The sequence below is a fragment of the Carettochelys insculpta genome, chromosome 23 (assembly GCF_033958435.1).
Source record: "Carettochelys insculpta isolate YL-2023 chromosome 23, ASM3395843v1, whole genome shotgun sequence".
In the NCBI taxonomy this organism is placed as follows: domain Eukaryota; kingdom Metazoa; phylum Chordata; order Testudines; family Carettochelyidae; genus Carettochelys; species Carettochelys insculpta.
The window spans coordinates 3,166,017-3,179,200 of record NC_134159.1 but is presented as its reverse complement, the minus strand read 5'-3'; the positions used below and the strand labels follow the sequence as shown (position 1 = coordinate 3,179,200).

Below are 13,184 nucleotides of genomic sequence, written 5' to 3'. Positions count from 1 at the left end.
TGTGAGGCCGTGGGAAAGAGTAACTGGAACCCCCACCCCATGCTGCTGCCAGGGAGGGAGGTTGAGGTGCAGAGGCTTCTCCTGTTCTCCAGGAGGCACTGCAGGCAGCCGGAGCAGGGCAAGCCCCTACATCCTTACCTTGCTCCCCAGCAGCAGTACCCAGGCAGGCAGGGAAACGGGGGCACCCATTTTTCCAGGGGTCCCCCACTGGTTGGGGACTCTGGGCACAGATTCCATTGGGCCACCAGCTAATCTGCCACTGCACGGATCTGCTCAATCTTCGGTGAATGATCCAAGGGAGCAGTGTGATAACCAGGGTCCAGACACCCCAAGGGGAGAACAGAAGATTTAACACCCACACAAGCAGTTAAGGCGACTGACTGCAAACTGTGTTCTTCTCCTGACATGGTCTATATCAAGTGATATCCTCTCTGGATGCTCGTGTTACCGCCCACAGGGGGACTCGAACCTGGGACCTCAGGAGCTAAGTGCAGGAGTGTCTACGGCTTGAGCTAAATGTCAGCTGCCTCCCTAAGACTGCAGGGGAGACTCCATCTTCCTCTAGGTAAGTGATCGAGGGCAACTACATGGGACAGTGATCCACGCCCAGGGGTGTGGCTTACACCTGTGAAGCAGTGAACTGAACAGTCACCGGCCGTGTCTGCACGTGCCCCAAACTTCGAAATGGCCATGCAAATGGCCATTTCGAAGTTTACTAATGAAGCGCTGAAATGCATATTCAGCGCTTCATTAGCATGCGGGCGGCAGCGGCACTTCGAAATTGACGCGGCTCGCCGCCACGCGTCTCGTCCAGACGGGGCTCCTTTTCGAAAGGACCCCGCCTACTTCAAAGTCCCCTTATTCCCATGAGGTCCCAGGTTCAAGTCCCCCTGTGGGCGGTAACACGAGCATCCAGAGAGGATATCACTCGATATAGACCATGTCAGCAGAAGAACACAGTTTGCAGTCAGTCGCCTTAACTGCTTGTGTGGGTGTTAAATCTTCTGCTCTCCCCTTGGGGTGTCTGGACCCTGGTTATCACACTGCTCCCTTGGATCATTCACCAAAGATTGAGCAGATCCGTGCAGTGGCAGATTAGCTGGTGGCCCAATGGAATCTGTGCCCAGAGGCCCCAACCAGTGGAGGACCCCTGGAAAAATGGGTGCCCCCGTTTCCCTGCCTGCCTGGGTACTGCTGCTGGGGAGCAAGGTAAGGATGTAGGGGCTTGCCCTGCTCCGGCTGCCTGCAGTGCCTCCTGGAGAACAGGAGAAGCCTCTGCACCTCAACCTCCCTCCCTGGCAGCAGCATGGGGTGGGGGTTCCAGTTACTCTTTCCCACGGTCTCACAAATCCCTCATCTGCCTCCGCATCCATGCTAAGGACATGGAACACTCAGCTGACGTGTGTGTCCGGCACAGCTGCTTCATCTTCTTCCTCCCCGCTACAGAATGAGAAGCCAGCGCCCTCCCATGATGGGAATAAGGGGACTTTGAAGTAGGCGGGGCCCTTTCGAAAAGCAGCCCCATCTGGACGAGCCGCGCGGCGGTGAGCTGCATCAATTTCGAAGTGCCGCTGCCGCCCGCATGCTAATGAAGCGCTGAATATGCATTTCAGCGCTTCATTAGTAAACTTCGAAATGGCCATTTGCGTGGCCATTTTGAAGTTTGGGGCACGTGTAGACATAGCCACAATGAGCTTGGCCTGCAGCCCATGGCCCTGAAGGGGTGTTTGTCTCAACTGCAAATTGTAACTGTAACCATGGGACGACTGCAGCTTCATCTCTCAGCAGGGCAGCGAAGCAATCAGGCAAGACTGGCTTCAGGCACCTGGCCATTTTCCAGCTCAGGAGCAAACGATGAGGAACCATCCACAGAAATGGGAACAGCTTGAAACTGAAAAAGAAATCCCTTGTGCATGGAATCTGAGCTACACTAGAAAATTAAGTCATCTTAACTCTATCCCTCAGGGGGTAACAAATCCACACCACTTAGTGGTGGAGTTAAGTCAACCTAACTCCCTCCGTAGCAACCCGAGGTTGACAGAAGAATTCTCCAGTCCATGCAGCTGGGGAGGTGGATTACTTATGGTGCCAGGCGAACCGACCCTGTCGGGGTAGCTAGTGTCTGCAGCAGTGCAGCTGGAACATTTCAGCTACATCTACACGAGAGGCTGTTCCCAGAAGAACTGGGCTTTTGTTGGGGAAAAACGTGGCACACCTACCCGCAAAATGCGCTTTGTTGATAGTTTGCGGACAAAACCCGCCACATCTGCCAGCAGCGTTAGACCCCTCCCCTTCAGGGATAACGCCTCTCTCGACAGCGCTCTGTTGATGATACAGCTGGTAGACACTCTGGGCCCTTTTGTCAACAGAGAGGGCTTCCGGTTCACTGGGCAGCCCTGTGCGCAGAGCTTCTGGTCAGACATTCTGTCAAGAGAGGGCTGGGCAGCCTGGCTGCTCTCTGTCCACAGAGCAAATTGCTGTTTCAATCCGCTTTCAGGTGTAGACGCAATCTGTCGACGGAAGTTTTGCCAGGAAATCCCTTGCGACAGCGACTTCTGTCGACAGAGGAGTGTAGACGTAGCCTTCAGGTGCAGATCAGCCCTAGGAAGAGAGTTTCCACCACTCTGAACATATGCAGTGAGTGACGGATTAAAAACCAGCAGCCCTTTAAACCTGAAAATCATCCAGAACTTGAAGGCAGCCCTGAGGCAGTAGGCTGCCCAGGAACCCTAGCGGGGAAGCTGAGAAAGTGGTTGAGGGCAATAGGCAATTATCATCAGACAAATGACTGAGTCTACAGATTGAACCTCTCTAATCCAGAACTCTCTTGTCTGGCAACATCCATAATCCACTGATTTTAGTTAGTCTGATGACCACTTACCACGGGCGTGGCCAAGTTTCCTACAATCCCATAAAGTTCGTTTCCAGCCACGAGTCCTGGCTGTCAGTGTTCAGTGCTGTTATTTAGCTGTAATTACCTCTAAATGTCTTCTCAGAGCCCAGTGGGCAGTGGAAGTGTGGGTAATATGCTAGACAATATTGACCTCCTGTGGTCCAGCAAAATTCTCTCATGTGGCACCAGTCAGGTCCTGAGGGTGCTGGACTAGAGAGGTTCAACCTATAATATGAAAGCATGAAGCCTGCAGTTGTGTCCCTAGGTTTGTTATCTGGGACTGGTAGATGCTTGTTTTCTCCTTGCTGGGTCAGCCTGGGGTTTTCTATAAACACCGTTTTTTGTTTTCTTCTCACACAGGCCTCTGTTGTGCAAACTGTGTGGAGGGCACAAGCCAAACTGAACAGATAACTGGGGGGCTGGTTTTGTGCTTTTTGGGGTGACAAACCAGAGGGAACAGTCTGAGTGGCTGGTCATTAGGGACTTGTGGAAACTCAGGGCTGGGTGGCTGTTGTGTCACTGTGCCCCACGGATGGGGGCGGAGCTTTGTGACTTTGTCTTCACCCACAAACATTGCAGATGTGAAGACAATGTATACCTTCAAATCAGTGGCACTGCTGTGGGCACCCGCATGGCCCCACAGTGGGCCAACATTTTTACAGCCGACCTGGAACAACGCGTCCTCAGCTCTCGTCCCCTCGCGCCCCTCCTCCACCTGTGCTACATTGATGGCATCTTCATCATCTGGACCCGTGGGAAGGAGGGGCTTGGAGAGTTCCACTGTGATTTCAACAACTGCCACACCACCATCAACCTCAGCCTGGACCAGTCCACACAAGAGATCCACTTCCTGAACACTACTGTGCAAGTAAGTGATGGTCGCATAAATACCACCCTCTATCAGAAACCCAGGGACCGCTATGCTCATCTACACGCCTCCAGCTTCCATCCAGGGCACACTACATGATCCACTGTGTACAACCAGGCCCTGAGGTACAACCGCATTTGCTCCAATCCGTCAGACAGAGACCAAAACCTACAAGACCTTTACCAAACTTCCCTGAAACTACAACACCCACCTAAGGAAGTGAAGAAACAGACTGACAGAGCCAGACGTGTACCCAGAAACCACCTACTACAAGACAGGCCCAACAAGGAAACAAGAGAACACCACCGGCCATCACATACAGCCCCCAGCTAAAGCCTCTCCAGCACATTATCAGTGATCTGCAACCCATCCTGGACAATGATCCTTCACTCTCACAGACCTTGGGGGCAGGCCATTCCTCGCCTACAGACAGCCTGCCAACCTTAAACAAATCCTCACCAGCAACCACAGACCACAACACAGTAACTCTAAAGCAGGAGCCAGTCCCTGCAACAAACCTCGGTAACAACTCTGCTCACATATCTGCATCAGCGATATCATCACAGGACCTAACATCAACCACCCCACCAGGGGCTCTTTCACCTGCACATCTACTAATATAATATATGCCATCATGTGCCAGCAATGCCCCACTGCAATTTACATTGGCCAAACTGGACAGTCTCTACGTAAAAGAATAAATAGACATAAATCAGATATCAGGAACAGTAACAAACAAAAACTTGTAGGTGAACACTTTAATCTTCCTGGACACTCAGTAACAGATTTAAAAGTAGCAGTCCTACAACAAAAAAACTTGAAAAATAAAATGCAAAGAGAAATTTCAGAGCTGCAATTCATTTTCAAATTTGACTCCATCAACCAAGGACTGAACAGAGACTGGGAGTGGCTGGCTCATTACAAAAGCAGTTTCTCCGCTCTTGATGTTCACATGTCCACACTAGCATCTGACAATGGGCCACATCCTCCCTCTCTGAACTGACTTGATTTCTCCTCTCTTGATGTTCATAACTTCACATTAACTACTGATAATGGGCCACATCCTTCATGACAGAACTGACCTTGTCAGATCTGGCCCTCCCCCTTGACTGAGACTCCCTCTTTAAGTCCTTCTCTGAAAACCCCCAATCATGCATCTGATGAAGCAGGTCTCTCCCACAAAAGCTTTATGCTCCAAAATAGCTCTTCATCTATAAAGGTACCACAGGACTTCTTGTTATTGTTGAAGATACAGACTAACTCAGCTACCTCTCTGATACTTGTGCCCGTGTAGCTATGCTGATGAAAGCCAGGGTGAGACTTGTGATATGAGGGAACAGAACCACAGCCTCGCATCACTGAGGTCCCATGGCTACAGTGAAAGCACTCACAGAACTCTTCTTGGGTCTAGGGGAACCCCCAAATCTCTCAGGAGGAACCTGTTTTCCCTCTCAGCCCAGAGCCCCTAGCATCATGCTGGAGCACCAGGGTCAGTACTGACACAGAGGAGAATTACACACCCTCCACCACAGCACAGCCATGCCAGACCCAGGTTGAGGGGAGAGCCCCCATCCTCAGTAACTTGCCCTATTCTGTGCTGCCACTAGAGCAGTTTCGCACGGTGCTTAGCTTGGGAGATCTCAAAGGATCACGTCATCCTGTAGCACAGACTGCCGAGGAAAATGTGCCAGCAAAGCCATGTGGGGCACCAGGCCTGTCTTACACCCATTTGATCAGTGTGCGCACTAACCCAGCACAGACTGACCCAGCGTGTTCAGTTCTTCAGCTGACACAAACCTAGAGACACACGGATCTCCCTAAAACCACATACATGGGCAGGCACATGTGCTCCAGAAACACTCACACACTCTTCCTCCCAATGAGCAAAACCATCCCAAAGACACAGGCATGAAATCAGCTCACAGAAAGAGATCTGCAAACACACAGACAACTCCCATGATTGATGTCTATACACACCCCCGCTCAGCACCCCCACAGAATATCTAACAAACACAAGAAAGGGGGAATTGTGCTGAATATAAATCAGAACCTAGGGACTGTAGAAAATTGATAAGGAAAACAATGGACACAAAGAGAACTATGCAGCCAGGAGAGTTAAAGACAGCAAGAGTTTGCCTGTAATGGGTTAAACCCAGCAACAGTGGGTTTGCTGCTGGCAGGTAGCTGGGTGAGCCAAGGGGAAGAGAGGGAGATTTCTGAATTGAAGCAGTTACCTCCTGAAAGGCTCTTTCTTTTGTGTGGCTGGAGGAGAGAAACTGTAATGGTTTAAGTCTGAATCAGGCTTGGAGGATTCAGTAAATGTCCAGGCCTCAAAAGAAATCTTGGCATAGAGATATGTGAGGAGAAAGGAAATGTTTAGTCAGATGTGATGAGGTTAGTTTTTATTTTTGGGTTTGGTGCAAGACTTCTCAAGCTGGCTATTGTACCTACCCTGTACGCTGCGGCTGTGGCCACACTTGGCCAAAATTTCAAAATGGCCACGCTAATGACCAATCGAAGAATACTAATGAGGCGCTGAAATGAATATTCAGCACCTCATTAGCATGCTGCCAGTTCTGCTCGCGCGAGGCTCAGCTACACAGGGTACCTTTTCGAAAAGACCCTGCAAACACTGAAATCCCCTTATTCCTATCAGCTGATAGTAAAAAAAGGATTTCGAACTCTGAAGGGTCCTTTTGAAAAGGATCCCCCTGTAGACGAGGTGTGAGTGAGCTAAACGTGGCACTTTCAAAGTGCTGTGGCTGGCAGCATGCTAATGAGGCCCTGAATATTCATTTCTGAACCTCATTAGTATGCTTCGATTTGGCCATTAGCATGGCCATTTCAAAATTTTGGCCAAGTGTGGCCACAGCCTGTAACTTTTAAACTGAATCCCAGGGAAGTAATTCTCTGTGCTTTAATCTACCTTGTTTTGTACTTGCTCTATAATGCCTAGCAACCACATATGCTTTATCACATATACATTTTCGTTTTGTTAACAAATCACCTTTTTTAAGGCAATGATTTGATGCCTGTGTCCTAGAGAAGGGTCTGTGTACGTGCATGCCTAAGACTGACAGGCCAGCTATCGGAGATAGCAGTTTAATTACTTCCTCTCTTTTCAAGCTCTCTCCCAAGGGAGGGTTAAGAGCTTGGGGTTTCCCCATAGGGAGACATCCCCAAATGTGTCTTCCTGGGTTCGAAAGAGGGGTTTTCTCACTTGGGTGGTGACTGGTAGCAGCAACCTCCCAAGGTCAGGGAATCTGTGACCTTGAGAATCTTTTAAGCAGAAGCCTATTGAGGCAAAGTAATTTTAAGGTCTCTTGTGGCTCCCCACCTTCTGCACTCCGTGTCAGAGTGGGGAACAACCTTGAGACATATATTAGGAACATAATCCTAGCAAAGGAATTTGTCCATTGCTTAGACAGAAATGGAAGAATTATCAACAGTAATGGAGAAAAGGCAGAAATATTCAATAAATGATTCTTTTCTATATTTGGAATAAAACATGCTGCAGTCATATCATATGATAACGCTTTCCATTCCACTAGTATCTCAGGAAAACGCTCAACAGCAGCTACTAATGTTACACATTTTAAATCAGCAGGTCTGGATAAGCTTGTAACCAAGAGTTTTAAAAGAGCTCGGTAATGAGACCATTGATGCTGCTTTTTCAGTAAGTTTTCGAACACCAGGGAAGTTAATGTTATATCACTATGTAAAAAGCGTGAATGGGATGACCTAGGTAATTATAGGCCTGTCAGCTTGACATCAGTCCCAGGTCAGATAACGCAGCACTGACTCGGTTAATAAAGAACTATAGGAGAGTGATATGAGTAACTCTGGTCAACATGCATTTATGGAAAATAAATCCTGCTCAACTAAGTTGAGCTCTTTTTTGAAAAGATTGCAAATATGGTTTATAAACTGTGATGAAGTGGGGGATACCTGTGTGTGTGTGTAAGTGGCTCACAGAGGGTGTGGGGCTCCTGCTGAGGGTAACCCTGACAACCAGGTAACACCTTTGTACTGCAGACAAAGGAGGAGGTGGAGCCTAAGGGGTTTAAATTGAAACTGGGAGTTGGAAGCAGTTAGTCTGGGCTGAGGGAGAGAGAGACCAAGGAGGGGGCCAGGCCCCGGCTCTGGGGACCCCTCGGGGCCTCCTCTCCCCAACATGAATTGGACTGGCTGTCTCTGCCTGCTGTACTGACTCCTCTGTACGATGCTGTGTCCTGTCGGCTAATAAACCTGCTGTTTTCCTGCTAAGTGAGAGACTCTCCTGCCTGCGGACAGGGTGCAGAGCTTGGGGGACCCCAGAACCCCATCACATAAACATAATAGTATTGATATAATGTTGATATAATTACCTTTCTGTAAGGTACAATATTTGGATTAAAAATGAATATGGCAAACAAAAAGGGATTAAAAGCTGGCTAAGAGACAAGACTTAACATGCAATTGTAAACGGGCAATCATCACTGAGTGGGTGTTTTTCTAGTGGAATCACACACAGATCTGGTTTTGCCCCTATGCTATTCAACCTCTTTATTAGTGACCTGGAAGAAAACAGCGTCATCACCAATACAGTTCACAGATGACATAAAAATTGGATGACTGGTACATAATTACAAGGACAAATTGCCACTATGAAGCAATCTGGCTCCCCTGGTAAGCTGGCTACCAGCAAAAAAATGCGCGCTTTATGATGATTAAATGCGAACGTATATAACTCTAAGAACAAAGAAGGCAGGCCACACTGGCAGGATGTGGGACTCTGAACAATATTTGGGGGTTGTGGTGGATGATTGTCAAGCACAAGTTTCCAGTGGTAAAAGGCCATTGCGATTCTGGGATGCATAAACATGGGAGTCTCGAGTGGGAGCAGAGAGATTATTTTACTTCTGTACTTGGCACTCGCATGGCTGCTGCACGAATACTGAGTCCAACTCCGATGCTCGCAATTCAAGGTGGATATTTACAAACTGGAGAAGATTCAGAGAAGAGCCATGTACATGATGTAAGGACTAGATCACCTGTCTGAGAGTGATAGACTCACAGAGCTGAGTCTATTTAGCGTGACAACTAGAAGGTTAAAGAGAGACTTGAAGACAGGCTGTACGTCGTTGCAAGGAGAACAAATGTTTACTAATGGGCTCTTCTGTCTAGCAAAGAAAGATTCACTGTGCTCCAAAGGCTGGAAATTAACCTTAGGCCATGCTCCCATTGCACAGTAGATCAACGCGCTCAGAATCAATCTTCTGGGGCTCAATTTCATGCGCCTGATAGAGATGTGTGAAATCGACCTACCGGGGTCAGCAGTTGACCCCCCATTCCTGACTACTGTGAGGTGTAAGGGAGGTAAACGGGAGAAACTGTCCTGTCGACCTTCCTCGGTGTGGAAGGCCAAGTAAGTGGATTGCAGATAAGTCGATTCTAGCTACACAATTGCTAGAATTGAGTATCCGCAATTGACTTACCTGCCTAGTGTAGACCAAGCCTTAGACAAAATTAGAGTGAAAAGGTGGAGTACATCTTTAATAGTGAGTGAGTGTAATTAACCACTGACACCACTTACCAAAGATCGGAGTGTATTCTCCAACACGGGTGATTTTTAAATCAAGACTGGATTGTTTTGTTCTAAAAGCTCTTTGCTAGGAATAACCTTGGGGCATGTCTCTAGACTGAGTGACGTTACACAAGAGGCCAGACTTTTTGATGCCACTGGTCCCATCTGGCCTGGCAATCTGTGTACCTGTAAACCCATGGCAGAGAGGCAGGTCCCATCTATGCTAAGGGAAAGGAGCGGTTAAAACACAAGAGGTTTTATTTTCGTGCTGTAAAATCCTTGTGGAGTCAGGGCCCATTGCAGCTGGAACAGGTGAGAGACACACCCTCAAACTCATGCAGACATGCCTCCAGGACAACACAAGCATCCCTCCAGGGCACACTCCCAGCAGCCACTCCCGATATGCATACGAACATACATGCCTCACCCGGCACTGACTCCAGGGAGGCCAGGCTTCCAGCCTGACCCATTCACCCTCAAGGACCAGGGGCTGCCCTCCTCTCAGACAGATACTCCCTCACCCACCTTCTGGCCTTTCCTGCTCCCATGGGAATCTGCCTCTGCGGCTGTAGCCAGGCTGAGCTGGGACGTGGGCAGGGTTTCCTGCATGCTGTGGGAGGTGTGAGGCAGGCTGGCGTGGGCAGTCCGAGGCAGACGGGCAGGTACTTACGTGTGCAGGCCGCAGACGGAGGATCTCGTGGTGCCCGGTAGTAGCTGCTGTTGCAGAGACACACCTGTGCGGCCCGGCTGTGGGAGTAGCTATGCAGGGGACACTTTGCACACAGCTGGTCACCAGGGGCTGACTTGTAAAATCCCAGCTCACAGGCTAGAGGAGAGGAGGAAAGGAAGCAGTTAGAGGGCAGCACCCAGCACAGACTCATCCACTGGCTTGGAAAATCCCTTATCCAGACACCCAGCTCAGTTCCCTTATGGGAAAGGGGCTGAGACACCTCGGTTCCCACCTCTCTGCCAGGACCTCCCAGATCACTGGTCCTTCTACAAGTTCTGGTGAACCCAGCGCTGGGAGCTTCATGGTCACCATGGGCCTCTGCATGAAACTGACCCCATCTCCTGGCTGGCTCTGCCCAGCTCTCCGAGAGCTGTCCACTAAGCTGCTGCTTCCCAGCACAAGGCAGGGAAACGGCTGAGCAAGCTGAGGGGGAAAGGAAGTAATTCCCCACTGGAGAAGGAGGTGTGACCTGCCCAGGACTCCACTCCTGTGGCTCCCCACCACAGGCCTGTCCATGTATTTCAGGTACCACATGCTGGGTAATAATACGAGAGGCCTCCATGCTTATAATACAAAATGAAATTATTAAGAGAACTACTTCCAGAAGTGCCACCTCTGCCACATAGACTGACTTCCTAGGGCTTCCTCCAAATTCTACCTTCTTGCAACCTCAGTTCCTCCCTTCAAGTTCCAGGAAGGCTGCTGCATCTGGCACATGGAGACTGGCCGATCCTTGACTAAAGGCAGGAGACTGTTTTCAGAGGAATGCAGCTGAGTTGGATGCCCAGGGCTGTGCCGGCATTGCAGGACAAGACAGAGGGACAGCTGGGAGCATTGGCTCCCTGATTCCTAATTCCTACCTTCCAGCACAGTTGCTCAGGAGAAGCTGACAGTAGCTTGGGGGTAACAGGTGAGGAGAGGAGAGGGAAGAAGGTTGGAGAAAAGCACAGCAGCCAGGCCCAGGTGTACTGCCTTCCCTGCTTCTGCAAAGCATGTCTCCACAGCAGCTCTCCCTCTCCCCAAAGCTACGGTCAGCTTCTCCTGAGCCATGACTCAGAAACATGGAGAGGGCAGCCAGGGCCTGAAGCTGCTGGAGGGTCTCCTCCGTCCTCCCCCCAGTCTCAGCTGCAGCTCCAGGCACCTAAGGCTGACCTTTGACCTTCACTTCTTTGTGCCTGGTCATATAATGTAGAGACCACTATGCCCCTTCCTCCCAGCTCCGCTCCCCAGCTGTGGGAGAAGCACTCACTTAGGGCAGGCTCGCGTGGGCTCCATTAGTCAGACTGCTCGTCCTCTGCATTTGTGCTTTTGGACCAAGGAGTCAGAGATGATCCCCCAAACCAGGGGCGGTGATGTCAGAGCCAATTTGTCGCTGAACACGGCTCCCATTTATCAGCTGGCCAGGACGGGTTGGAACAGAGCGTGACAGATTTTCATTGAGCACGACTTGTAATCATTTAGACTTTAACGTTGTAAAGAAATGTTAATTACCTGTGGTGATTGTTCGCATTTATTTTAGATGTAGTCAAGGGGAAAATTATGTTAAATTACCACACGTTACACATGCACCAAACGAAAGCCGGCAGGGGGACAGGGCTGGTGGAAATGTGGGAGGGTGTCAGACATTCAGCCAGACCCATTACCAGCACTGCACAAACCCCTGCTGCAGACCTGGGGATCTTGGCCAATGTCTCTGCTGGAGCCAGGCCAAGTGCACTGGGAGGTTCCTGTTCCAGGACTCACTTTCTCTCTCTCTCCCTCTTTCTCCTGCCGGGCCTGCCAGGAAATTCATAGCATCATAGACTCCAAGACTGGGAAGCGTTCACCACCTAACGACGGTCACGCAGTCCCCAGCAGTTCTCAGGGGAAGTGGTGTTTTTCTTCTCTTTAATAAGTAAAATGTCTCCCTGCACGTGAACTGAATTAGAGGTGCTTCCTGGCAGAAACGTCCAACCCTGACCCAAGTGGGAAGACGCTTGGCCCAGGTCACCAGAGCTAAGCTGCCTTGGGAAGCAGCAGGGGAGGGCGCTGTTCTCCCCAGGTGTTCCGAGGCCAGTTGTCCATCTGTGTCTCCAGCCCAGCCAGGCCTGCCAGCAGGGAGCAGGGGCTGGGCTCTGTTACTTTGAATGGAAGCCTCCCTAAACCAGGCCATAGCCAGGTGCCAATCTTCAGTGACCAACAATGGGGACCTCCCTTTGACTGGGAGCAGGGAGGGTCTCTAGTGCACCTACTGGCATTCTCTCCCCTGTGTGCCTGTCCCACTCAGCGGCTGGCTGTACCCTTGATCCCTCTTCTCGCTCAGGGGTTCCCTGTGGCCATTCTCCTTCTCTGACTCAAGGGCAGGCTGTTCCACTGCCTTATCCACTTACCAGTGAGCTGGCTGCATCTGTGGCCCTGGCCTGATGAGAGAGGAGGCTGTGGCCCCTTGGGAGGGTCCACACACCTCCAGCCCGAGCCCCAGCCCCTTCCTGGTCTGGGAAGCCCCACACCTCCTGGGAAGAGTTAGGTGGGGCTTCTGATTCGCTCTTGTGACAGCTGCTTTGCCTAAGCACTTGCTATCCAGCACAGGGACAGCAAACAGACAGAGGCCTGGGCTCCTTTGCCCAGAGCGACAGCAGCCGCGAAGCTTACGCGCTGTCCGTGTGACAGGCGCCGTCTCAGGAGTCCCGCCTCGTCTGGGCTGCAAGACCGGCAACGAAGCTGCTCAGGCAGGCCCTGCTGTGCGTGCGGCTGCCTGGCTGACGGACTCCAGACGCCGAGGGATTTGCTGGGCGCGTGAGAGGACAGGCTCGGCAGCCTCACTTGACAGCCACTCCAGACCGTGAGCAGGGTCACGGCTGGGTTACTGCGCTGAGGAGAGGAGCTCACAGAGGGGGCGCCGGGCCAGAGAGAAGCCAGGCGAGAGCTGCGTTTCCCAGGCAGTTAAGGGAAGAACAACCAGCCTATTGACTGTGAAACAGGAAGCTCTCCAGGACGGCCAGCAGCAGCCGGCCTAGCGAGAGAACAGCAAAAAGGCCAGGGCCACTTGGCCAACAAGCTCCCTTCAAGACCAGCTGCTGAGCCGGCCAATTCTTGCTCGGCCTCTGCATTTGAGCTCCAGTACTGTGGAGGCCCCAGCTCAATAGCT

At 50.9% G+C, this 13,184-nt stretch overlaps 1 protein-coding gene across 1 annotated transcript in view; it reads right to left on the bottom strand.

The window, feature by feature from the left end:
* EPHA8 (EPH receptor A8) overlaps window positions 1-13,184 on the bottom strand; it is a 74,500-nt gene that overhangs the window by 25,752 nt on the left and 35,564 nt on the right. Inside the window, exon 3 of the mRNA XM_074975916.1 lies at window positions 9,998-10,153. Coding sequence (XP_074832017.1) covers window positions 9,998-10,153 — 156 coding nt within the window. The remainder of the gene's footprint in view (window positions 1-9,997; window positions 10,154-13,184) is intronic.